A 27,538-nucleotide genomic window follows, 5' to 3' on the forward strand; every position below is an offset into this window, starting at 1 on the left:
GTTGACACTTCACTGGAAATCGCTTGGTGACTGCCACGCATTTGGCCCCCATCTGCTAACCCGGATTTTGCAGTTAGTGGTGAATGAATTATGCTTACAGCTACCCAGACTTTTCGTGGGATCTTGAGCAGTAATTTAAGTCATTGGGGATCTGAAACAGCATGGCACCCTCTACATGGTATCTGGGACTTAGGTGAATAGGGAAAGCAATATCATATGTCCTCAACCAAACAGATTAACAATCCTTAGTGAGGCACACAAGGCTGAATCTTGACAGGGCGGGTTGCACAGGCAGAGGGGAGAAGTTTCTGTCAGAAAATGCAGAGGTTAGTTTTAGTTTGACAGGTTCCCCACCCGGACTTCAGCCAGATTGACAGGTTTAGATTCCAGTTGGGTGGGGAGCACTCCAGAGCAGGCCGCAGCTGCAGTTAAGTATGCCTGCTGCTAGTAGTGGGAGCAGAGGATGCCAGAGAAGTTGATACTTACACTTGAATCGCCAAACCCTAACATTTTCTGGCATGTATGTAGTTGGAATCTAGTGGCTGATAACCTCACCATTATTCTTACCACAAAATCCAGAGCAATGTTAGGGCAACAGTCTTAGTGTGAAACAGCAGCACACAGCACAACTGAGATAATATCACATCACGTAGGGTATTTTCAATTCAGAGACTGTGGAAATATTTCTCCTTCTTAAATCTATTCAATGACTATAATAAAAGAAATAGCAGCAACTTTCCAAGTGCAAACTGTTGTTTCTTATGATAGAGAGAGATATCGCTGTAACACATTTAACACGACCATTAAAAAGGTAAAAACATTCCATGGAGTAAGTAGTATATTTTATTATGACACCAAAGTCTCATTTGAGACATATAGATCCATTGGCATGTAATATGGTTATAATGTACATTCTACTGCATTGATATATTTGTATTCTTTCAACACTCAAAAGAAATTAACAAATATAATCAGAAAACAAAACCATCACTGTTGTAAAGGTCTATTTAGGTAGATCCTGCACTTTGTATAATATTTTCACATGACTGGGTGGAATTATTTTGGTCTATTATATAACCAGACAGATTCTACAAACTATCAATACAAAAGTCTCAATAATCAAATGAATGGTTGCCAAAAGCAGGCATGATTTTTTTCATGCCAGAATGTGTGTATATAGTAATATCTGAAAGGGATACAGGCAGTTATTAATTTTTTAATTTCTTACTATCTCTCAATATCACACATTTTTCTGTAAGGCAAAGCTTATTATAGGATGGTAAAGGGGGAGGGGTCCAAAGGTGCAGGCCAGGGTAGTGATCTGAACTCCTACAGATGATCATTTTATTTTGAAAAGTTTTAATGTCAGCCCCCTTGGTATCAGGCAAGAATCATGTCTCTAGGGCACCCTGCAGGTAAATGACAGAATTTCTGACAAAATGGGGTGGCATACTATGGCTGGCTGCACGCTGGAAGGCTTGATCCTGACATGGCAGATGTGATGCCAGCATAACTGCTGCTATAGCTTCTCACTTGCCTTCCATGTGTTTATATCGAAATTCATTTATTTAAAATACGAAAATAAATTCCCTTCCACTATTTTTCCCCAAGCTCATTTAAACTACAAAAGTCTCTGGGACCATTAGCTAATTCTCCATTGTGATTAGATCTTATCTCTACAAAAAGCATGATTCACTTAATTGAGGTGAAAGTGTTTTAGGACAATTACTCAAACAAGCATTTTCAATCTTTTGGCTGAGAGTTGGACCACAAGTGGTACAATACCAGCAACACAACTTTTATAGAAAGTCATTAATATACGTAAATCAAGACTAAATCAATTGACACAAGGTACTGCTATATTTAGAAGAACAGCTAGTATGCTATGCAAATTGTAGCATTAATCTTTTAGGAATCAGAAAGTACAGAGTTTTCAAGAGTAAAATCGTACCAGAAACTTGTTAAATTTTCATTCATATTCTTCGGTAAATGCAAGGTGGCTGGGAGGTCTTGATAACTGGCCTGTATTGCCAGAATATGAGGGGCTAGAGTAAACGGTACATCACTGAGGAGCTCTGCAGTCACAGGAAAGCTTTCTATTGTTTGGTTCATCTGCTGAGCAGTCCATGCTTCATCTGTTCGCACTGAATATAAATTTGATACTTCTCCCTAAGAGAAAGGAAAATAATTAAATATTTGAGATAAAGCTCATGATCTGTTCTTAAAAATTCCTATATAAATACTAAATTTGACACACAGTAAAACCTAAGGTATTGCCATCATTAATCCATGTTTCATTCAATCAATTTTATAGCTATACATGTATTATGGTTAAATTTATGAGGTAGCCCTCCTTTCAGGGTGCCCTACTCAATAGAAGGGCAGACTGGACAGAGTGCTTCAAAGGAAAAGTACTCAATTTGTAACCCTCCCAATGCTCCGGTTAATAATTTTAATGAATGGAAAATCAGGAGGGTTGCAAATCAGCCATGCTGACCTTTGCACCCAATTGTCCAATCTGTCCTGCTGTTGAGTGAGGCTACATGCCAAGAGCACAAACTCATAAAATTTACCACTATATTTTCTGGCAGTGTACTAGTTAGACAAGCAGGTAACTGCAGCGACTTTTAGAAATGGAAACAAAAATCAGAATTCAGGTCTGTGAAGATTCCTGATAATTTGGCCTTAGGGCTACTATATCAGAATCATACAAAAATAATGTTGAATTAATGGAAGTTTTCTAAAAGGAAGCAGTACTGGTATGTCTTAATTAAAAACACAGCACAATGGTAATGGTTACAATATTAATCATTGGATGTTTGCTCTTGATCAACATGTGCAAATTCTGAAAATATGAAATGACAGCTACAAGTGAGTTGGACAGTACTGGTGAAATGAACAGTTAGGTGTGGTCAATGTTCAGGAGAGATGAAGGGAAGGTCAATACATTCATTTTCTGTTACCCGAAAAAAAATCAGTCCATAGATACACAATATTGCTTGGAATCACACATACTTATACGGTATTAAGAAACTGCATATATTCAAAATTTAATAAGCTAGACTTAACCTAGTCAAACCATGGAAAAGCTTTGACAGATATCCATTCTTATTTGCTCTACTCTTCACCATTAAAATTTGCTTTTCCTAACCAGACTATTTTTATGTACATAATAATAAAAGTAAAATACTGCAGATGCTGGAAATCTGAAATAAAAATAGAAAGTGCTCAGCAGGTCTGGCAGCATCTGTGGAGAGAGAAGCAGAGTTAACATTTCAGGTCTGTGACCTTTCATCAGAACTGTTCTAATGAAAGGTCACTGACCGGAAATGTTAACTCTGCTTCTCTCTCCATAGATGCTGCCAGATCTGCTGAGTATTTCCAGCACTTTCTGTTTTTATTTTTATGTACAGTTTTATATATATTGTTACGACCGACTGCTCCTGTCAAAGCCCCCAATCAAGATATACGATTCTTATTGTGGTGGGAGAGACACACTGATACTTCAATCCCATCGCTCCACAGATTGCCTAACATATCATTTAAAACTTTCCAAATTAAAGAAAGACCCAGCCAAATTGTACCGTCTATTAACCCCCGAATGAGGCTAATCAAACCAGGTGTTTTTAAATCAACAAATTAACTCTTTAATTAAAAGAACTAAATTCTTAAACACTATGAACATTTAAAAATAGAAAAATTAGAGTCCTTGCAAATTTACAGTCCAATGTTGTTCGAAGTCCCCCGCAGAATGTTATTCCAAGTCCTTGCAGAATGTCAGGACCTAAGCAACAAGGATGTCGTTTTAAAGGAATGGCTCCCCCTATACCCACATCATGTGTGGCTAAGGTTGTACCTCTTGGTTTATCCCTACAAACTTTTTGAAACATTGTGAAAACCCTGGTTAGGACTTCACGCTGTTTTGCCTCTAAGTGTAGAAGCCTTTTGTTTAATTATCCTAGCCATTCTGCATTCGCTGATTGGATAGTTGGAGGTTCAATCTGAATTTCCTAGGCCTACTTCTGCCTCATCCTCACTATCCTTTTCCTTCTCCACAGTCCCAATTATCTGTCATACTTGTACTAGCTTATCCTCCTCCCTGCGGTGATATGGTTTGAGCAAATTAACGTGACACAACCAGTTCTTCATTCGGCGATCAGGGGTGTCAATCAAGTAATCTACCTTACCCACTCTTTTGATCACTCTATATGGGCCACTGAACTGTGCTTTCACTGGTTCTCCCTGTGATGGTAACAACACTAATACCTCATCCCCTGGTTTTATGGTAGGTTGTAGTTTTCCCACCATTTGATAGGTGTGGCATGCCCTACAAAATTGTCTCACATCCTTTGTAAGACCCGGCCACTAATAATGTTTGCTTATGTGTGATTTGGTCTTCCAAATTCTCCTATGTCCTGAAAAAGGAATGTCGTGTGCTAACCTTAATAATCCTTGTCGATATCTAGGTGTTACCACTATCTGTTCAACAACTGTCCAGTCTTCGTCGGCAGGTCTATGACGGGGTCTCCATTTCCTCCTCAAAACCCCATTTGCCATATAATAACCTTCTGGAACTCCTTTCACCTCAGCTTCTGACAGAGCTGTCTGTGCTATTTGGTAGATCTCTGGATCAGCTTGCTGTGCTGCAATGATTGAAGATCTGTTAAACATCTCATTTGGATTATCTAAATCCCCAAATAAGGTTTCAGATGCCTGATTATCTATTTGTGGTGCCCCTTTTACCTCTGACAATGGATCCTGTTTAGCCATTGCTTGGATAACTGCACACACAGGAAATATTCCCGGAACTTGTACTTGTAATTGCTCCGTTTCCTTAATTTCACTTGGTTCCTCTAAACTATAGGAGAAACTGATATTTTTGATCCTGCCAAATCATTTTATAGGAGGTCAATTCCCTTTACTGGTAAACTGTGGACAACACCTACAGTTACTACCCTAGTTATTAAGTCACTCTCTAGGTATACTTTATACAAAGGTACGGGTATATACTCCCCTCCAATTCCATTTACTAAAACTTTAGCGTTCATGGCACTCTCTGGTAGAAACCTCATGTCTTTCCCCAGCAAGAGTGTTTGGGTTGCTCCTGTATCCGTGTATAATGATAGGTTTTCCTGCCTGACTTACAGGATACGGAGTTACTCTCCCCTTTGACAAAAAATCATTATAACTCTCAGGTATTTTATTCTTAACCTCTACACTCCTCTTAGTTTTAGTATCTGGTTTCGCATTCACAGCTGTTGTTAAAGCTGTAGCCTGGTCTGCTATCCTCTCAGTCAGGGTCTTTTCCTCTGCACTAACTTTGCGTACCCCAACAAGTCCTATGGGTTTACCTCACAATTTCCAGCACTCTGAAAGATGATGACCCGTTTTGTTGCAATGATAACACTTTGGCTTGCGAACCTCATTTCTACCCTCAGCACCTTCCTTGCTGACCTGAGGTGGTGATCCTGGGGCATTCCCAGCTGTTCCTTCTTGTCCCTGGCTACTTGCCTTCCTTTCACTCTCCCACTTTCTATCCTACTTGGGTTTATAGGGGTGACGGACAAAATAGGTTGGCTTATTCACAAGCTCAAAATCATCAGCAATCTCTGCTGCTTGCCTAGCTTTCAAAACTTTCAGGTTATCTATATGAGTTCTCACTACTGAAGGAATGGAGTTTTTAAACTCTTCTAAAAGAATCAATTCTCGAAGGTTCTCATGCATGGTTTCTATCTTTAATGCCCGTATCCAATGGTCAAAATTCATTTGCTTTACCCTCTCAAATTCTAAATATGTCTGCCCAGTCAATCTCCGTAAGACCCTAAACTTCTGACGGTAAGCTTCAGGGACTAACTCATACACAGCGAGAATAGCCTTTTTTGCCATCTCATAATCTGCAGAAGCCTCTTCAGAAAGCATGGCATAAGCTTCATGAGCTTTGCCGACCAGCCTGCCCTGCATGAGCAATGTCCAGCTTTCTTTCAGCCATTTCATCTGTTTGGCTATTTTTTCAAAAGATATTAAAAATGCCTCTACGTCCCTTTCCTCGAACTTAGTAAGAGCCTGTATAAATTTAAACAACTTCTCACTGGGTCCTGATCTAAACCAGATTCTTCCTGACCTGAATTTTCCCTGGATTCAAGACTACCCTTTAGTCTTAGTTCCATCTCTTTTAGCCTAAATTCCCTCTCTTCTCTTTCACTCTCTCTCTGAAGTTCAAGTTTTCTTAATTCTTTTTCCTGCTGAAGCTCCAGTTTTTTAATTTCTAACTGAATCCTAGCCAATTCCACTGCATCACTCTCGGACCTATTACCTTCATATCTCTCGTATTCCCTTTCTTGTTCCTCGTATTGCCCTTCATCTGTATTACCCTCATCATCATCATCTACTAATTCCAGATGTTCGGCTATTAATCCAATTATCCCTGTTTTTTTGGCACCCGATTTCAATTCCAACCACAATTTCGCTGCCAATTCTTTTAATTTGTTCTTAATTAAAGTTATCAAGTCACTCAGGGAAACATTCTGCTTTCCCAAAAACTCTGCTTCAACCACTAATGCCATTACAATGATATAGACTATCCTTAATTATACAAGAGACCTAGTTCTTTTAATTTCTTTGTAATTGGTGTCAGATTTAGATCCCAACAATCAAGTTTCCAATTGATAAGATCCCAGACTTGAGAGCAATTAATCTGGTGCCAAAGGCAAGACCCCAATTTAAATGTGTTATCCCAGAGGTGAGTAATTACTATAATTCCCAAATGCGAGCACTCCAGATTAGTCCGATTCTGATCCCAGTCGCGAGGCACCAAATTAAATGATTCAACTGTGAGTGAGCTCCCGATTAAAATATGATTCAAATCCAGAAACCCAATTAATATGTTATTCAAATCCCGGATGAGCCCCCAATAAATATGTTACGACCGACCGCTCCTGTCAAAGCCCCCAATCAAAATATACGATTCTGATTGTGGTGGGAGAGACACACTGATACTTCAATCCCATCGCTCCACAGATTGCCTAACATATCATTTAAAACTTTCCAAATTAAAGAAAGACCCAGCCAAATTGTACCGTCTATTAACCCCAAATGAGACTAACCAAACCAGGTGTCTTTAAATCAACAAATTAACTCTTGAATTAAAAGAACTAAATTTCTAAACTCACATTTAAAAATAGAAAAATTAGAGTCCTTGCAAATTTACAGTCCAATGTTGTTTGAAGTCCCTCGCAGAATGTTGTTCCAAGTCCTCGCAGAATGTTGTTCCAAGTCCAGCGAATTTCAACAATTAACGACTTGCAAACACTTTCAACAGAATCAATCTGACTTTAGAGTGTTTTAAGGGATAAAAGATTGTCACTGTCTAACTTCCCTTGCTTCAATTTAAATTAACAGAGATCTCTGCCTTGGCTTGACCTTTAGAATTTCGAGAGATAGAACATAGAACATAGAACATATAATAATTAAACAGACAAAAATCCTATTTCCTTCAGTTTAAATGGTAGAGAGCTCTTTTTCCAGGTGTACTCATCACAGCTGTGTCCTCTGTGTCTGTATTCAGTTCGAACAAACTGTCTTCAACTCATAAGCCAGTTCAAAACTGAATTGTAACAAATGTATCGCATCAGGCTCACTCCCAGTGGCTATCTCTATGGTTACGAGAATGCACCCTTTGAATCGCAGTCTCCAAATGGCTGTTTCTGAGGCAACAAGAATGCACCTTTCTATAACTCCTAAGGCTTGCCAGCTCTTAAAGCAATACTGATACCTTGCAAGCCTTAAAGGCAAACCGCATATTCCGAAAAAAAACTACAGGACCATGGGAATATTTGTATAGTTTCCAAATCTTGCAAAGACACTACCTTTGTCACACACACTACAAATTAAATAGAATTACCAGCAATGTAGGAACATTGTTTTGGGGGAACATGGACAAATCATTTGGCCAGACATGCTTATCCTTTTTTGTTGATTTTAACCTAATCTTCTCACCTCCCTTTTTCCCTCTCTCTTCCTTTTAAAGACAATTATCTTTTAAATCCATTTATGCTATTTGTTTTAATACATTTTCCTGGTAGATTAAATATATATGTTTATATTCCTCTTTATGAAATAGTTCTGTTTGAATTCCTAAATACTCCTAAATAAATTATACATTAGGTCTCTAGTTCATGAACCCTTTGCCAGAGTAAACAATTTGCATCAACTTTATTTATCCTCCTCATAATATTGAACATTTCTGATAGGTAACGTCTTTGCCAAAGGAAAAAAAAATCTCCTGTTTCGGCGTGCTTTCCTCATGACAGATTTCCGACACTTGTGGGATAGATTTTAACTGGTGGAAAATTGACTGTAGTTGATCAGTTAACCATTATACACTATACTGGAATGACTTCAATAGGAAGGAAAATTGGAACAAGTGTATAACAGACAATAGAATATCAGAACAGGGAGGTTATGACGGAGCTGTATAAAATGCTAATAAAAACAAGAAATGCTGGAAATACTCAGCAGATCTGGCAGCAACTGTGGAGAGTGAAGCAGTTAACGTTTCAGGTCAGTGACCCTTCTTCAGAACTAGCAAATATTAGAAATGAAAAAGGTTGTAAGCAAGTAAAGTGGGGGTGGGGCAAGAGATAACAAAGGAGAAGGTGTAAATAGGACGATGTCACAGAATAGCTGACCAGAAGGTCGTGGAGCAAAGGCAAACAATATGTTAATGATGTGTTGAAAGACAAAGCATTAGTACAGATAGGGTGTTAATGGACTGAAGTTGAACAGCCACAAGTACAAACATAAAAAAAACAGTGGGTAAGCAAACTGAACAAACTGAGATGAAATAAAATAAAATAAACACACAAAAAAAATATTAAAAAAAGGAAAAAGAAAAAAAAACTGAAAATAAAAGTAAAATGGGGGGCCCGTCATGCTCTGAAATTATTGAACTCACTGTTCAGTCCGGCAGGCTGTAGTGTGCCTAATCGGTAAATGAGATGCTGTTCCTCGAGCTTGCGTTGATGTTCACTGGAACACTGCAGCAATCCCAGGACAGAGATGTGAGCATGAGAGCTGGGGGAAGTGTTGAAATGGCAAGCAACTGGAAGCTCGGGGTCCTGCTTGCAGACTGTCTTGCCCCACCCCCGCTTTACTTGCTTATAATCTTTTTCATTTCTAATATTTGCTAGTTCTGAAGAAAGGTCACTGACCTGAAACGTTAACTCTGCTTCTCTCTCCACAGATGCTGCCAGACCTGCGGAGTATTTCCAGCATTTCTTGTTTTTATTTCTGATTTCCAGCATCCACAGTATTTTGCTTCTATTTTAGTGTATAAAACACTAGTTAGGCCACAGCTGGAGTACTGTGTACAGTTCTGGGCACCACACTATAGGAAGGATGTGATTGCACTGGAGAGGGTGCAGAGGAGATTCACTAGGATGTTGCCTGGGCTGGAGCATTTCAGCTATGAAGAGGGACTGAAAAGGCTAGGGTTGTTTCCTTAGAGCAGAGAAGGCTGAGGGAGGACATGATTGAGGTATACAAAATTATGAGGGGCATTGATAGATTAGATAGGGGGCATAGATACAAGCTAAGGGGCAGGAGGTTTGGAGGGGATTTGAGCAAAAATCTTTTCACCCAAAGGGTGGTTGGAATCTGGAATGCACTGCCTGAAGAGGTGGTAGAGGCAGGAACCCTCACAACATTTAAGAAGTATTTAGATGACCACTTGTAACGCCATAGCATAGAAGACTACAGGCCAAGTGCTGGAAAATGGGATTAGAATAGATAGGTGCTTGATGGCCAGCACTGACACGATGGGCTGAAGGGCCTGTTTCTATGCTGTATAACTCTGTGACTCTAATTTTCCGCCTGCTGGTGAAAGTAAAAATTTAACTATCGGTATCATCTTTGTCAACCCCTGCTGCATCCTTTCAAGAGAAATAATATAATTTTAATGGTAGAGGGACACAGTACTCCAAATGGGATCTAACCAGTACCTTATGCAGTAACATTAACCCAGCAATTGTTTAGTTCCTGAGAGCAGCTATTTGCTAGGCTGAGACAAGAGATGCTGGAAATCTGAAATAAAAACAGAAAATGTTAGAAACACTCAACAGGTCTGGCAGCATCTGCGGAGACAGAAACAGTGTTAACATTTCAGATCTGTGACCTTTCATCAGAACTGAGAAAAATCAGAAATGTAACAGGCTTCGAGCAAGTGAAAGGGAGGAGGGTGGGAAGAGGAACAAAAGGGAAGGTCTGTAATAGGATGAAGGGCAGGACAGGTTAAATGACAAGAGCATAGTTGCATTGTTTTTCAGTATTTGCTTGTCTTTTAATATTAGTGTTATTTGCAAACGTGGTAGATCCTGCTGTTGATATTCTCATCCGATTTGAAAATTACTGGAGTCCCAAGACCAATAGGGGAGGCGGTGGCGTAGTGGTATTGTCACTGGACTAGTAACCCAAAGACCCAGGGTAATGAATCCGCCACTATCGACATCCTGGGGGTTACCATGGACCAGAAACTGAGCCATATAAATACCGTGGCTACAAGAGCGGGTCAGATCTGCAGATCCTGCGGCAAGTAACTCACCTCCTGACTCCCCAAAGCCTATCCATCATCTACAAGGCACAAGTCAGGAGTGTGATGAAATACTCTCCACTTACCTGGATGGGTGCAGCTCCAACAACACTCAAGAAGCACTCAACATCATCCAGGACAAAGCAGCCCGCTTGACTGGCACCCCATCCACAAATATTCACTCCCTCCACCACCGACGCACAGTGGCAGCAGTGTGTACCATCCACAAGATGCACTGCAGCAACGCACCAAAGTTCCTTCGACAGCACCTTCCAAACCCGTGACCTCTACCACCTGGAAGAAGGGCAGCAAATGGTTGGGAACACCACCACCTGCAAGTTCCCCTCCAAGCCACACACCATCCTGACTTGGAACTATATCGCCCACCGTTCCTTCACTGTTGCTGAGCCAAAATCCTGGAACTCCCTTCCTGACAGCACTATGGGGGTCCCTACCCCATAGGGACTGCAGCAGTTCAAGAAGGCAGCTCACCACCACATTCTCAAGGACAATTATGGATGGGCAATAAATGCTGGCCTAGCCAGCAATGCCCACATCCCATGAACGAACAAAAATACAAGTACTGGGGTACCTGCGTCTTATCACTTAGAAAAGTTTTCATTTGCTGTCCTTTACATAAACCACCTGAACTGGAGGAAGTCATTCAGCCCCTTGAGCATGTTCCACCATTCAGTTAGAACATGGCTGATCTCTACTGCAACACTATTTAACAGCTTTTGTTCCAAACCCTTGATAACCTTACCGAACAAAAATGTATCGATCTCAGTCTTAAAAATGTCAGTTGACTCAACATTCACAATGTCCTTCAGGGAAGGAAATCTGCTGTCCTTACCTGGTCTGGCCGACATGTGACTCCAAACCCACAGCAATTCCCTCTGAAATGGCCTAGCAAGCCACTCAGTTGTATCTAACCACTACGAAGTCAATAAAAAGGAATGAAACTGGACGGACCACCTAGGCACATCGACCTAGGCACAGGAAACGACAACGGCAAACCCAGCCCTGTCGACCCTGCAAAATCCTCCTTACAAACATCTGGGGGCTTGTGCCAAAGTTGGGAGAGCTGTCCCACAGACTATTCAAGCAACAGCCTGACAAAGTCATACTCACGGAATCATACCTTACAGACAATGTCCCAGACACTGCCATCACCATCCCTGGGTATGTCCTGTCCCATCGGCAGGACAGACCCACCAGAGGTGGTGGCACAGTGGTATACGGTAAGGAGGGAGTTGCCCTGGGAGTCCTCAACATTGACTCTGGACCCCATGAAATCTCATGGCATCAGATCAAAAATGGACAAGGAAACCTCCTGCTGATTACCACCTACTGCCCTCTCTCAGCTGATGAGTCAGTACTCCTCCATGTTGAACAGCACTTTGAGGAAGCACTGTGGGTGGCGAGGGCACAAAATGTACTCTGGGTGGGGGACTTCAATATCCATCACCAAGAGTGGCTCGGTAGCACCACTACTGACTGAGCTGGCCAAGTCCTAAAGGACATATATGCTAGACTGGGTATGCGGCAGGTGGTGAGGGAACCAACAAGAGGGGAAAACATACTTGACCTCGTCCTCACCAATCTGCCTGCTGCAGATGCATCTGTCCATGACAGTATTGGTAGGAGTGACCACCGCACAGTCCTTGTGGAGACGAAGTCCCGCCTTCACATTGAGAATACCCTCCATGTTGTGTGGCACTACCACAGTGCTAAATGGGAGAGATTTCGAACAGATCTAGCAATGCAAAACTAGGCATCCATGAGGCGCTGTGGGCCATCAGCAGCAGCAGAGTTGTACGCAACCATACTCTGTAACCTCATGGCCCCAGCATATCCCCCACTCTAACATTACCATCAAGCCAGGAGACCAACCCTGGTTCAATGAAGCATGCAGGACGGCATGCCAGGAGCAGCACCAGGCATACCTCAAAATGAGGTGTCAACCTGCTGAAGCTACAATACAGGACTATCCACGTGCCAAACTGCGTAAGCAGCATGCAATAGACAGAGCTAAGCGATTCCATAACCAACGGATCAGATCTAAGCTCTGCAGTCCTGCCACATCCAACAGTGAATGGTGGTGGACAATTAAACAACTAACTGGAGGAGGTGGCTCCACAAATATCTCCATCCTCAATGATGAGGGAGCCCAGCACATCAATGCGAAAACTAAGGCTGAAGCATTTGCAACAATCTTCAGCCAGAAGTGCCGAGTTGATGATCCATCTCGGCCTCCTCCTGAAGTCCCCAGTATCACAGATGCCAGACTTCAGCCAATTCGATTCACTCCGCGTGATATCAAGAAACGACTGAAGGCACCGGATACTGCAAAGGCTATGGGCCCTGACAATATTCCAGCAATAGTACTGAAGACCTGTGCTCCAGAACTTGCTGCGCCCCTAGCTAAGCTGTTCCAGTACAGCTACAACACTGGCATCAACCCTGCAATGTGGAAAATTGCCCAGGTATGTCCTGTACACAAAAAGCAGGACAAGTCCAACCCGGCCAATTACCGCCCCATCAGCCTACTTTCAATCAGTAAAGTGATGGAAGGCGTCATCAACAGTGCCATCAAGTGGCACTTGCTTAGCAATAACCTGCTCTGTGATGCTCAGTTTGGGTTCCGCCAGGGCCACTCAGGTCCTAACCTCATTACAGCCTTGGTTCAAACATGGACAAAAGGACTGAACTCAAGAGGTGAGGTGAGAGTGACTGCCCTTGACATCAAGGCAGCATTTGACCGAGAATGGCATCAAGGAGCCCTAGCAAAACTGAGGTCAATGGGAATCGGGGAAAACCCTCCGCTGGCTGGAGTCATACCTAACGCAAAGGAAGATGGTTGTGGTTGTTGGAGGTCAATCATCTGAGCTCCAGGAGTTCCTCAGGGTAGTGTCATAGGCCCAACCATCTTCAGCTGCTTCATCAATGACCTTCCTTCAATCATAAGGTCAGAAGTGGGGATGTTCGCTGATGATTACACAATGTTCAGCACCATTCATGACTCTCAGATACTGAAGCAGTCCGTGTAGAAATGCAGCAAGACCTGGACAATATCCAGGCTTGGGCTGATAAGTGGCAAGTAACATTCGTACCACACAAGTGCCAGGCAATGACCATCTCCAACAAGAGAGAATCTAACCATCTCCCCTTGAAATTCAATGGCATTACCATCACTGAATTCCCCCACTATCAACATCCTAGGGGCTACCATTGACCAGAAACTGAACTGGAGTAGCCATATAAATACCGTGGCTACAAGAGCAGGTCAGAGGCTAGGAATCCTCAGGCGAGTAATTCACCTCCTGACTCCCCAAAGCTTGTCCACCATCTACAAGGCACAAGTCAGGAGTGTGATGGAATACTCTCCATTTGCCTGGGTGGGTGCAGCTCCAACAACACTCAAGAAGCTCGACACCATCCAGGACAAAGCAGCCCACTTGATTGGCACCCCATCCACAAACATTCACTCCCTCCACCACCAACGCACAGTGGCAGCAGTGTGTACCATCCACAAGATGCACTGCAGCAATGCATCAAGGCTCCTTAGACAGCACCTTCCAAACCCGCGACCTCTACCAACTAGAAGGACAAGGGCAGCAAATGCATGGGAACACCACCACATGAAGTTCCCCTCCAAGTCACACACCATCCTGACTTGGAACTATATCGTCGTTCCTTCACTGTCGCTGGGTCAAAATCCTGGAACTCCCTTCCTAACAACACTGTGGGTGTACCTACCCCAAATGGACTGCAGCAGTTCAAGAAGGCAGCTCACCACCACCTTCTCAAGCGCAATTAGGGATAGGCAATAAATGCTGGCCTGGCCAGCGACACCCTAATCCCATGAATGAATAAAAAATAACACCGAGTAACCTACCCAATTTTCCCTCATTGAAATCAATGAAGCAAAAATAGGCGGGTTCTACAAAGGGTAAACAATCCCTTCTGCCAGGTTACTGCCTAAGCCATGAGGTCTCCCAGGCAAATAAGCGTGCGATACTGTTTGGGACCTTGTCTGCAAAACTTCCTTCCAGTGAAATAGCTAGGGGGTATGTGGGACACCTCACTCACCAGCAGCTCACATCAAAAATACATGGGCACACTGTGATTTCCATCCAATAAATTTAATAGTCAGGAAATCACTGGCAGTCTATCTTCAGGTTCTGTTCTGAAAGCATAAACCTGGAAAATTATTCCACTGGTTTCAACTTTGATGTCCCCAATAGCTTTTTTTGAGGAACTTAGTCGAAGGGCCAAAGACTAACATGCATGACAGTGCCAATGCTGAAAATATCAGACAGGCTGAGAGAAATAAATTGGTGGTTAGGTAATGTCAAGAGAGGGAAGTTAGTAGGACTAATGAGGAGTAAAATTGCTAAAATAACTTGGCTAAGTTTGGAAGCTTACCATAATATGTGTACAGCATAAAGTAATGTGTTGCGGCTCTGAGGTGTGCGTCAACCTTTGTTTTTTGTGATTAGTAAGTAGCATAGTTATTCTGTCTTCCTTATAATTCCTACCATGTCACCAGGTCTCAGCTGGCTCTGGGCACAATAATCCATCTTTATTTTCTGTCATAGATATGACAAATACCAAATTTTTAAAACAATTCTATCAAATAGATTATATCTTTCATAAATTGTTCAACATCATTAAATAATGATACTAAGCTACTGGATACTATAGTATTCCTAATTCTCTTGTTCTTTTCTCCTCCACCTCCAATAAAAATATTTGCTAAAGTAGTGGATTTCTTTAAATCCATCCTATTAAAATAGTTCTCTATCTTATTACAGAAATGGAGCATGTATTCTGAGCAAACTATTTATTGGACTAATAACAGAATTCAAAGCTTGTCTAAGTATCCATTTTTCCATCATAACATTGCAGTAAAAATGTAAATTCACCTAAAATTAGCTCCTCCCATATGTGTCATTTCCACAGTACTTCCTGTAATAAATTACAGTCCCAGTCTAAAAAAGTAGATGGACTTAAAGAAATCTAACCTATTTCAATAACTTTCTTATTGGCGACAAAAGGAGAGAGACTTAATTCAGTGTTGCATTTGAACAATGCCAGTGGTGGTAGGGAACCAGGCTATCCCCTTTGTAATAATATAACTTCTATCAAAATGAACCTCTTGATAGGCAATGTGATTTTTTTGGTGTTGGGGGTCAGATTGGCCTATATGAACACTAGGCCACTTAAATTCTCAGAGTCACACTTGTTTTAATTTATACTTCATTAAAACCAAGGGGTGGGATGGCAGGGGGCTCCTTGGTGTAACTCAGCACACAGCTTGAGGTACAGTGAACCTTCCATTGCTCCATGTCACCACAGTTAATATGTTCTAAATCTGCATTTATTAGCTGACAAAGTCTTCCACAGTCAGCTCTACAGTGGTTGTAATATGGTATGGCTGGTTTAAATAGACATGAAAGCAAATACAAAAGTGATTGTTGTATAGCTGAGAACCCCAACTGTATTGTGCTAGCTTTCGTCCAAGACAGTGTTATATCGCTGCTACAAACAAACAACAGATTTATGCAAGTAATTATAAGCTCAGGTTAGAGTGTGTAAGATTTCAGTTAAAATCTATTACTACTGGAAGTGCTCAGTGGATAATTTTTCTCAGCCTCCTCCTGAGATCCCACCACAGATGCCAGTCTTTGGCCAATTTGATTCACTCTACATGACATCCAAAAATGGAACTGGTCACAGGAAATGCTATGGGCCCAGACATCATCCTAGCTGTAGTTCTGAAGACTTGTTCTCCAGAACTAGCCAAGCTGTTCCAGTACAGGTATAACACTAGCATCTACTAGACAATGTTGAAAATCGCCCATTTATGCCCTGTCCACAAAAAGCAAGAGAAATCCAACCCAGCCTATCAGACAGCTTTCAATTATCAGCAAAGTGATGGAAGGAGCCTATCAAGTGGCACTTGTTCACCAATAACCTGCTTACCGATATTCAGTTTAGGTTCTGCCAGGACCACTCAGCTCCAGACCTCATTACAGCCTTGGTCCGAACATGAACACAAGCTGAATTCCAGAGGTGAAGTGAGAGTGACTGCCCTTGACATCAAGGCAGCATTTGACTGAGTGTGGCATCAAAGAGCTTCAAGAAAGCTGAAGTATATGGGGAACAGGGGAAATGTTACAAGTGATTGAAGTCATACCGGGCACAAAAGGAAGATGATTGTGATTGTTGGAAGCTAACAATCTCAGCCCCAGGACATTGCTGCAGAAGTTACTCAAGGCAGCATCCTAGGCCCAACTATCTTCAGCTGCTTCATCCCTACATCATAAGGTCAGACAGAAGTGGGGCTGTTTGCTGATGTCTGCACAAGTGTTCAATTCCATTCGCATTTCCTCAGATAATGAAGTAGTCCATGTTTGCGTGTAACAAAATCTGGACAACATCCAGTCTTGGGCTGATAGCTGGCAAATAACATTTGTAAGCAACAAGTGCCAAGCAACGATCATTTTCAATAACTGAGAGTCTAACCACATCCACCTTAACATTCAATGCCCCATTATCAACATGCTGGGGGTGGGGGGGGGGGGGGGGGCAGTGGTCGTGGACACCACTGACCAGAAGCTCAACCAGATAAATGCTGTGGCTATTACAGCAGGTCAGAGGCTGGGTATTCTGCAGCAAGTGGCTCCTAAAACTCTCAACCTCTAACACTGCTCAAGTGAGGAGTGCGATGGAATATTCTGCACTTGCCACCATCTAGGACAAGGTAATCTGCTTGATCAGTATCTCATGCAGTAACTGAAAAATCTTCCACGTGTGTATCATGTTTGCAGTGTGTACAATCTACAGGGTGAACTGCAGCAACCTGCCAAGGTTTCTTTGGCAGCACCTCCAAAACCAAGACCTTCGCCACTTCGATGGATGAGTGCAGCAGGTGCATGGGGACACCATCATCGTCAAGTTTCCCTCCAAATCACACACCATCCTGACTTACATAAGAACATAAGAAATAGGAGCAGGAGTATGCCATAATGCCCCATGAGCCTGCTCTGCCATTCAGTTAGATCATGGCTGTTCTAACTCAACTCACTTTTCCTCCTTATCCCCACATCCCTTAATTCTCTTAGTGTCCAAAAATCTATCAATCTCACTGTTAAATATACTTAATGACTGAGTATCACAGCCCTTTGGGGTACAGAATTTCAAAGATTCACAACCTTTTGAGTGAAGAATGTCTCCTCATATCAGTCCTAAATGTCTGACTCCCTAGCCTGAAATTCTGATCCCTAGTTCTGGACTCTCTAGCCAGAGGAAACAGCTTCTCAGCAGCTACCCTGTCAAGCCCTCTTAAAAATGTATATGTTTCTATGAAATTGTCTCTCCTTCCAAACTTCACAGAATATAGGCCAATTCTGCTCAATCTCTGCTCCTGGACAAGCCTCTCATCCCTGGAATCAAATCAAGTGAACCTTTGTTGTACTGCTTCTAAGGCAGTACATTCGTCCTGAGATCTACATAGAATTCCAAATGTGGTCTCACCAAAGCCCTATATAATTGCAGCAAAAGAGTTTCTTACTCTTATACACCAACCTCCTTGCAATAAAGGCTAACATACCATTTATTTTCTTAATTGATTGCTGTACCTGCATGTTAACTTTCTGTGTGTGATTCGTGTACACAGACCCTATAAATCCCTCTGAATATCAGCACTTAAAAATCTGTCAACCTTATAAAAAATATTCTGCTTTTCTATTCTTCCTACCAAAGTAGATAATTTCCCATTTCTCCCCATTATATTCCTACTGCCACCTTCTTGTCCATGCACTTAACTTGTCTACATCCTTTTGCAGCTTCTTTGCAATTTAGACCTATATTGGCATTCCTTCATGATCCCTGGATCAAAATCCTGGAACTTACTACCCAATTTGCATTGCAGCAACTTCACCCCATGATTGCAGTGATTCAAGAATGCCCACAACAACCACGTCGTCAGGGCAACTAGAGATAGGCAACAAATGCCAGCCTTCCCAGAAACACTACATCCTGAGAATGAATTTTTAAAAACAAATAGTTATCAAAGTAGATAAATACTACTTTCTTTGGTTTACTTTGTGTAGTTAACAGTACATTATAAAATAATCTAATAAAAGTGCATAGCATTAAAGAGTTCTCTCACTTTATTTGCATTAGTTCTTTCCTAATTAAAAAATAACATCATGTTTCAGAACATTGAAACTGCATATTGTAGCCAAACATTTTACAGTAAGAATGGTGTACTGAGATCAAAGCCAGAGACATTAATTCACAAAGCAGCAAAGCACGATACACAATTTGAAGAGTCTCATCATAGAAATCTCTCAAATGCATTAATATTTTTAACAAAGCATCGGGAATAGGCGGGTCATAATACAGAAATATTTTTTAAAACATACTCAATAATGAACACTTAGTCTATGATCAATTATGGAACAATATTAGCATACTCTTAATAAAGTACCTTGCCATTATGTTTGAAAACTGGAAGATCCTGTATAACTGCCTTAAATTAGTAAGTTTAACAAACTTGAAATACACTTACTGTGCAATAATTATGCATCAGCAACTTTAATTTTAATAGTATTTACCAGTGCTGGTGATTAATTGCAGAATGAGCTTTGCTGTAAACACTACATTTTTTTTAATAAATGGAACATGGCATAAGGATTATTATTGCTAAGTCTTGTTTTACAAGAACTGTACAGGGAACTAGAGGAGAATCATTTTCTTTCTTTTTTGAAACAGGCATGTCACCATGAACAAATATTTGGCAAACTTCTGTGATTGGAGAGGAAGAGTTGTGGACCAAATTATCACCTTGAAGTTACCTCTAAATACACCATTCAACAGTTTATTCATAATAATTGGATCCCTGTATCCAATTCATGCCAGTTTACGGCACAAGTGAATTTCTGTCTGTGTCCAAGAATTTTGCTGCTTATATTGGATTTCTTTGAATAGGAGAATTTGCATACCTTTAAGGCACTACCGAGCTGTATAAACAAGACTTCCACTATTACTATCGAAACCTTTACTGCCAGAGAAGCAACCTATGACAAATTTTCTCATAGTGTCTACTATGACAGCCCATAGAAAGAGGAAACTGAAAGCCAGGTTGACCAACTGCTACGTGCACCAGATGGAATTTCTGACAGCAGAACTCTCTTTGTGTAATTGGACCCAAGAATAATTATATTTAATATAGAATACTTTTATTGTGACTAACCAGAATTATAGTACAACTTTTACAATACCACTTCAATAAGAAAAGGAATAACTAATTACTTTGTAAAGGCAGCAATTTTACAGTTAGATAGATATAGCAAATGGCAGTAATGCATTACCAGTTTACTCCAGTCAAATTCCTTTTCTGGCGCAATACATAGTATAGCGATGGACACTGTTTAGGGAATCAAATCCAATTCTTCTTTTATAATACTGTCCTCTTACGAAGAATGTATTTTATTAATTACAAAGAACACAAGATTTTCCACAACTGTACCTAATATACAATGTATAGTATCAGTTATTCTATGAAGGATTAAGATTCTTTAGAGATTTGACAGTTCAAAGATTCTTCCAGCTTTAGACTTGATATCTATACTATAGAGGGGGCAATGCTTACAGAATTGATTAGCCACAGAGCATGAACTGATTATCAAAACTGACCTCTTTGAATAGCTACCATTTACATTTTGCTATAATAATTAGAGGAATATACCCTTAAACCTTGAAGTGGGACTTCTTTGTCAATGTAAAAAAATAAATATATCAGATTTACCAAATTTTTACTCATCCAATGTTTGCTGTACTTGGACTAATTCACTAATTTGCATTAGTAGCCATGCATTAACACTATGACAGAATAAGTTGTGCAGTTCAAGGCTTGAATATCAAATAATAAATGTTAATATTTTGCCATCAGCACTAATCTGACAAGGGATGAAGACAGCCTGAAGGTCATCTACAAAAATGTGAAGGCTTGTGCATGATAATCACACATGTGCTGTATTAAAAGATTAAACAACAAAGATTAAATGGTAGCTTTCTGTTGTCTGAACATGTTCCAATTTGTACATACAATACAATCAATTTTTTATTTTTAAATGCAGATGAGAGTCCTCAAACAACTCCTTGTAACATTCAGTGTTATAGCTTAGGCAAGATGGAAAGAAAGACTGTATATGGCTAGCTTCATGTTTAGCATCCGTTTCCTTGCCATTTTAGTTTTAAAGCCAATGGTTTGGAATTAAAATTAAACACTTTCCTAAAATATGCATCGTATTCTCAACCAACGAGTCTGAAAATAAGAGTAAATATTTATAGAGTTTAGCTTACTGTCACTGACATGTACATTTTCAAGTACTGTTAACATTTAACAGGAACTTAGTGAAGGATTAATTTCAATAATGAGGGAGCACAACAGTCTTGCTTTAGTTTTAGTCCCATCTGTCACCATTCACATAAGACATTTGCATGCTCAAAGTGAGGTAGAAAAGCTTGGCATGTCTTTGAGGCTGTATAATTTATGCTACAAATGGGAGTCTTATATCCAGCGTTTCAGATATAGATTGTTGTAAAAGCAGTACAAATAATGATATTCACATTAACTTGGGATGCTCTTTTAGGGAGGCAGGTGCTCGAGTCACTGAAGCACTAATTTGTCTAGATTGTTTATGGGTCTAATCTCATTCATAGGGCTGAATTTTATTCACTCGCCGCACATTGCGTCGGCGCGCTTTGAACTAGGTGATCTTCAGACACAGAAGCGCCGCCGTTGAGCCCTCGCGATATTTCGTGCAGGAGCTCATTTAAATGGAGGAGGTGGAGTGGCCACCCCTAATGACGTAGAGGGGGTGGCTGCTCTGTCCCTGGCAATGGTGTCCGGCACCACCATGCAGGCGACATTTTTAAAGGGTTTCAAGACTTAGCATAGATTTGAATTTTTCAAGGTTTGAAACTGTTCATTTCGTCAAAAATATTAAAAGCCGGAGGCCCTTTTCCAACCCGCACAATGGTATTTTTATTGCCTGATATGAATAAAAATTAGTTCAGTCCCAAACCGAACCATCAGCCCCCCCAAACCTCTTCATTTCTGCCCTTCAACTCCTTCCCACCATACCCATAGCCAATAAGAATTGTTTTTTCTGCTGCCCCGCCCCCCCCACACCCCGCTCCTGCCCTGATAATTTCAGTCCTCCCTCCTCCCCACCAGCGGAGTTCCCAAGGCGCGCGAGTTGCGGCTGGCAGCCATAAAATCGGCATGGGCCGGCTGCCGGGGCCAGGTAAGTTAATTAGCATTTTATTTTCATTAATTTAAATATGTAAACGAAGGCAGTGGGGGCTGCACTGAGGCCTTGCTGCCGCCGGTAAAATATGGCGGGGCCTTCTCGGTGCAGGGGTCATGGCGGGCCACTTCCACAAGTATTTTACAGGCTCCACCCCACCCCCCCCCCCCCCACCACCACCACCGCCACGACCCCCGATGTCGAGGGGCTGGTAAAATTCAACCCATAGAGTCTAGTTTAGTTCAATTCTCCAGCCTTTTCAACCTGAGGAATAGAAGCTTTACTTTTTGTGGGCAATTTCTCATACGTTTAGCTTAAATGTGGACCACAATCAAGGAATGTATAACTGAGGGACGACAGCTTTTGCAGCATTTAAGAGAATCAAAAAAACTTATGGTGTTGTAGCATGCTAAGCTAAATTTTCTCAAGACATTCCAGTAGAATTCAACATAGGTAGGAGACTAAAACCTGGATGTGGACAAGTAAACTAAATTCAGGATGTTTGTTACCAATTCTCAGGAACTAAAACAAACATAGCTCAAAGCCAATAGAGAGGCTGTCTATTGCTCATTATCCTTATATCTTTTATAAATTAAATTTGGTATGTGGGGCACATCTTTCAATGAAAACTCATTACAAGTACTTGCCTACAATCACAGAAATGTTATGGCACAGAAGGAGGCCATTCAGCCCATCATGTCCGCGCCAGCTGAAAAAACTAGCCGCCCAATCTAATCACATTTTCCAGCACCTGAACCGTAGCCTTGCAGATGACAGCACTTCAGGTGCATATCCAGGTACCTTTTAAATGAGTTGAGGGTTTCTGCCTCCACCACCGATCTGGGCAGTGAATTCCAGACATCCACCACCCTCTGGGTGAAAAAGTTTTTCCTCATGTCCCCTCTAATCCTATCAATCACCGTAAATCTGTGCTCCCTGGTAATTGATATCTCCGCTACGGGAAGCAGGTCCTTCCTGTCTACTCTATCTAGGCCCCTCATAATTTTGTACAGCTCAATTACAAAGAACAAAGAACAGTACAGCACAGGAACAGGCCATTCGGCCTCCAAGCCTTCGCCGATCTTGATGCCTGCCTAAACTAACACCTTCTGCACTTCCGGGGCCCATATCCCTCTATTCCCTTCCTATTCATATATTTGTCAATTACATCACCCCTCAGCCTCCTCTGTTCTAAGGAAATCAACCCTAGCCTATTCAATCTTTCCTCATAGCTGCAAGTTTCAAGCCCTGGCAACATTCTTGTAAATCTACTCTGTACTCTCTCCACAGCAATTATGTCCTTCGTTTAATGTGGTGACCAGAATTGTACACAATACTCCAGCTGTGGCCTAACCAGCGTTTTATACAGTTCCAGCATTACATCCCTGCTGTTGTATTCTATTCTTCGGCCAATAAAGGAAAGCATTCCACAAAAGTCCTTCACCTGTCACCTTCAGGGATCTGTGGACATACACTCCAAGGACTCTCACTTCTTCTATCCCTCTCAATATCCTCCTCTTTATTGTGTATTCCTTGCTTTGTTTGCCCCCCACCCTCCAAATACATTACCTCACACTTTTCCAGATTAAATTCCATTTGCCAGTTTTCTGCCCACTCAACCAAACCATTGATATAATTCTGGAGTCTACAGCTATCCTCTTCACTATCAACTACAAAGCCAAGTTTTGTGTCATCTGCAAATTTCCCAATCATGCCTCCCACATTTAAGTCCAAATCATTAATATATACCACAAACAGCAAGGAACCCAACACTGAGCCCTCTGGAACACCACTGGAAACCGGTTTTCCTTCGCAAAAACATCCGTCGACCATTACCCTTTGTTTCCTGTCATTGAGCTAATTTTGGATCCAACTTGCCACCTACCCTGTATCCCATGGGCTTTCATTTTTCTGACCAGTCTGCCATGTGGAACCTTGTCAAATGCCTTACTAAAATCAATGCAAAATACGGCAAATGCTGGAGATCTGAAATAAAAACAGAGATCTGAATTTTACCGGCCCTGCGACGCTATGGGTCGAGGTGTGAGGGCGGTAAAAATTCTGAGCGGAGAGGCCCGCCTCGGACCGTGACATCGAGAAGGGCCCGCCGCATATCACCAGCGGCTGGGGAATCTCGGTGCGGCTCCCCGCTGCCTGGCGGCAGGCCCTTCATCAGCATATGCAAAATAACATTACTCATATGTAAATAAACTTACCTGCAGGAGGCGGCCGTCCCACGCCAATATTACGGTCGCCATTCATGCTTCACATGCCTTCGGAACTCAGAGTTCTGTGGCGAGAACCTGGTGGGGTGGGGGGAGGAATAAAATTTTCAGGGTGGGAAGGGTGGGGGTGCGGAGAAAACAAATGCTATTGGTTGTGTGCAAGATGGGAAGGGGTTAGAGGCCAAATGTCAGCAGGTTGGGGGGGAAAGTTTGGGAAGAGAATAAAGTTTTTTCTGACATTAGGTGCCACTTAAATGACCATGGGGGGGGGGGGGGGGGGGGGGTTGGGGAAGGGCCTCCATCACAAAAAATTTTATTTGATAAAATTTCACAATGCTACCACTTTAAATATTAAAATTGTACTGAAGGGCTTAAAGCCCTTTAAAAATGGCGCTGGCACCTGTGCAGTGGTGCCGGACGCCGTTGCCAGGGACACGGCGGCACCCCCTCATGTCATTGGGAATGACCACTCCACCCCCTCTAGTTAAATGAGTCCCCCGCACGTAATATCGTGGGGGCTCAGGGACGGCAAACTGCAGCGCGCTCATAAAATTCAGCACAGAAAGTGCTGGAAATACTCAACAGGTCAGGCAACATCTGTGGAGAGAGAAGCAGAGTTAACGTTTCAGGTTTGTGACCTTTAATCAGAACTGGCAAAGGTTAGAAAAGAATTAGGTTTTAAGCTAGTGAAGGGGGTTGGTGGGTCAGAGAACAAAAGGGGAGATGTGTGATAGGGCAGAGGGCAGGAGGGATTCAATAACAAAGCTGTCCTGTGACAAAGGCAATGATTGTGTGGTGAAAGACAAAGCATTAGTCCAGAGAGAGTGTTAATAGCGGAACAATGAGAAACTCTGCCTACATGAAAAACAGGCACATGGTTAAAAAATAAAATAGAAAATATGAAATTATATTTTAAAAAGGGGCCAGTCATGCTCTGAAGTAATTGAACTCAATGTTCAGGCCGCAAGGCTGTAGAGTACCTAATCAAAAGATCAGGTGCTGCTCCTCGAGCTTGCGTTGATGTTCACTGTCAGAAATAGACCATGTAAAGGTGAGAAGGGTGGAAATTGGAAGCAAAGTCGATGAAGTTTTCCAGTTACTAAAATCCATGTATAGATAATGCAGTATCCATTACTCCTGTAGATGGTGCTGTGATAAATACCTTCAATAGTAAACAGTGACACAAAATCACTACTATTTAGTAAACTATATTAGCCTGAGATTGCACAATCTACTACTACAAGATGCACACATATAGTGCTTTTAACGTTGTAAAATGCTGTCTGCACTTAACCAGAGAAATTAACAAAATTTGAAAGCATGCTAGATAAAGACATTTTAGGACAAGTGACCAAAAAAAACTGGTCAAATGGATTTTAAGGAGTGTTTTAAAGGAGGAGGAGAGAGATAGAGAGGAGAAGTGGTTTAGGGAGGGAATTTCAAAATTTTAGGGTCCAGGCAGCTGATACAAATGGCGCAGCAAAGAAAATTGCAATTGCGAAAGAAGCCAGAGTACAGAAGCACAGAAATCATGGAGAATTAAGGACTGGAGGAAGTTACAGAGATAGCTTGGAGTGATTTTTAAACAAAGATAAAAATTTTAAAGATCTGTCCAATGGTTCCCATGAATTGCTCAAAATGCCTTCTGAATTTCTTTCCAGATGCCTTTTCTCTCAATAACAGAAACTTCTAATATTCAAAATAGAGTCATAGAGTTTAACAGCACAGAAACAGGTCCTTCGGCCCGATGCGCCTGCGCCGACCATCAAGCACCCGTCCAAAATTAATCCCACGTCCCCGCACTTGGCCCGTAGCCTTGCATGTTATGGCGTTCCAAGTGCTCATCTAAATACTTCTTAAATGTTGTGAGTGTTTCTGCCTCTACCACCCCTTCAGGCAGTGTGTTCCAGATTCCAACCTCTGGGTGAAAAAAATTTTCCTCAACTTCCCTCTAAACCTCCTCACCTTACCTTAAATTTATGCCCCCTAGTTATTAACCTTGCTGCTAAGGGAAAAAAGTTTCTTCCTATCTAACCAATCAATGCCCCTCATAATTTTGTATACCTTAATCAGGTCTCCCCTCAGACTTCTCTGCTCCAAGGAAAACAACCCCAGCCTAATAGTCTGTCTTCATAACTGAAATGCTCCAGCCCAGGAAACATCTTGGTGAATCTCCTCTGTGCCCTCTCCACTGCAATCACATCCTTCCTATAGTGTGGTGATCAGAACTGTACACAGTACTCCAGCTGCAGCCTAATCAGCATTTTATACAGCTCCATCATAACCTCCCTGCTCTTATATTCTATGCCTCGGCTAATAAAGGCAAGTATCCCATATGCCTTCCTAACCACCTGATCTACCTGTGCTGCTGCCTTCAGTGATCTATGGACAAGCACCCCAAGGTCCCTCTGACCCTCTGTACTCCCTAGGGTCCTACCATCTAGTGCATATTCTCTTGCCTTGTTAGTCCTCCCAAAGTGCATCACCTCACACTTTTCAGGATTAAACTCCTTTTGCCACTGCTCTGTCCATCTTACCAGCCCATCTATATTGTCCTGTAATCTAAGACCTTCCTGCTCACTATTTAAGACACCACCAATTTTTGTGTCGTCTGCGAACTTACTGATCATGCCTCCTATATTCACATCTAAATCATTACTGTACACTACAAACAGTAAGGGTTCCAGCACTGATTCCTGCGGTACCCCACTGGTCACAGGCCTCCATTCACAAAAACAACCCATCACCCTCTGCCTCCTTCCACTAAGCCAATTTTGAATCCAATTTGCCAAATTACCCTGGATCCCATGGCTTTTACTTTCTTAACCAATCTCCCATGCGGGACCTTATCAAAAGCCTCTCTGAAGTCCATGTAGATGACATCAACTGCTTTACCCTCATCTACACATCTAGTCACCTCCTCAAAAAATTCAAATTCGTTAGACACGATCTCCCCATGACAAAGCCATGCTGACTATCCCTGATCAATCCCTGCCTCTCCAAGTGGAGATTAATCCTGTGTCTCAGAATTGTTTCCAATAATTTCCCTACCACTGACGTTAGACTCGCAGGCCTATAATTACCTGGTTTATCCCTGCTACCCTTCTTGAATAATGGTACCACATTCGTTGTCCTCCAGTCCTTTGGCACCTCTCCTGTGGCCAGACAGGATCTGAAAATTTGTGTCAGAGCCCCCGCTATCTCCTCCCTTGCCTCACATTGCAGCCTGGGATACATCTCATCTGGGCCTGGGGATTTATCCACCTTTAAGCCCGCTTATACGGCTAATACTTCCTCCTTTTCAATGCTAATTTGATCAAGTATATCACAATCCCCCTCCCTGATCACTACACCTACATCGTCTCTCACCATAGTGAACACAGATGAAAAGTAGTTGTTCA

The 27,538-nt window shown here is 41.8% G+C and overlaps 1 protein-coding gene across 1 annotated transcript in view; it reads right to left on the bottom strand.

Annotated features, from left to right (window-relative positions):
* Nucleotides 1–825: 825 nt before the first annotated feature.
* The window catches only part of umad1 (UBAP1-MVB12-associated (UMA) domain containing 1), a 151,117-nt gene continuing 124,404 nt past the window's right edge, over nt 826–27,538 (bottom strand). Inside the window, exon 3 of the mRNA XM_068009655.1 lies at nt 826–2,169. Within this exon, the coding sequence (XP_067865756.1) occupies nt 1,909–2,169 (261 nt within the window). The 3' untranslated portion in view covers nt 826–1,908. The remainder of the gene's footprint in view (nt 2,170–27,538) is intronic.

This window comes from Heterodontus francisci, chromosome 2 (assembly GCF_036365525.1).
Source record: "Heterodontus francisci isolate sHetFra1 chromosome 2, sHetFra1.hap1, whole genome shotgun sequence".
In the NCBI taxonomy this organism is placed as follows: domain Eukaryota; kingdom Metazoa; phylum Chordata; class Chondrichthyes; order Heterodontiformes; family Heterodontidae; genus Heterodontus; species Heterodontus francisci.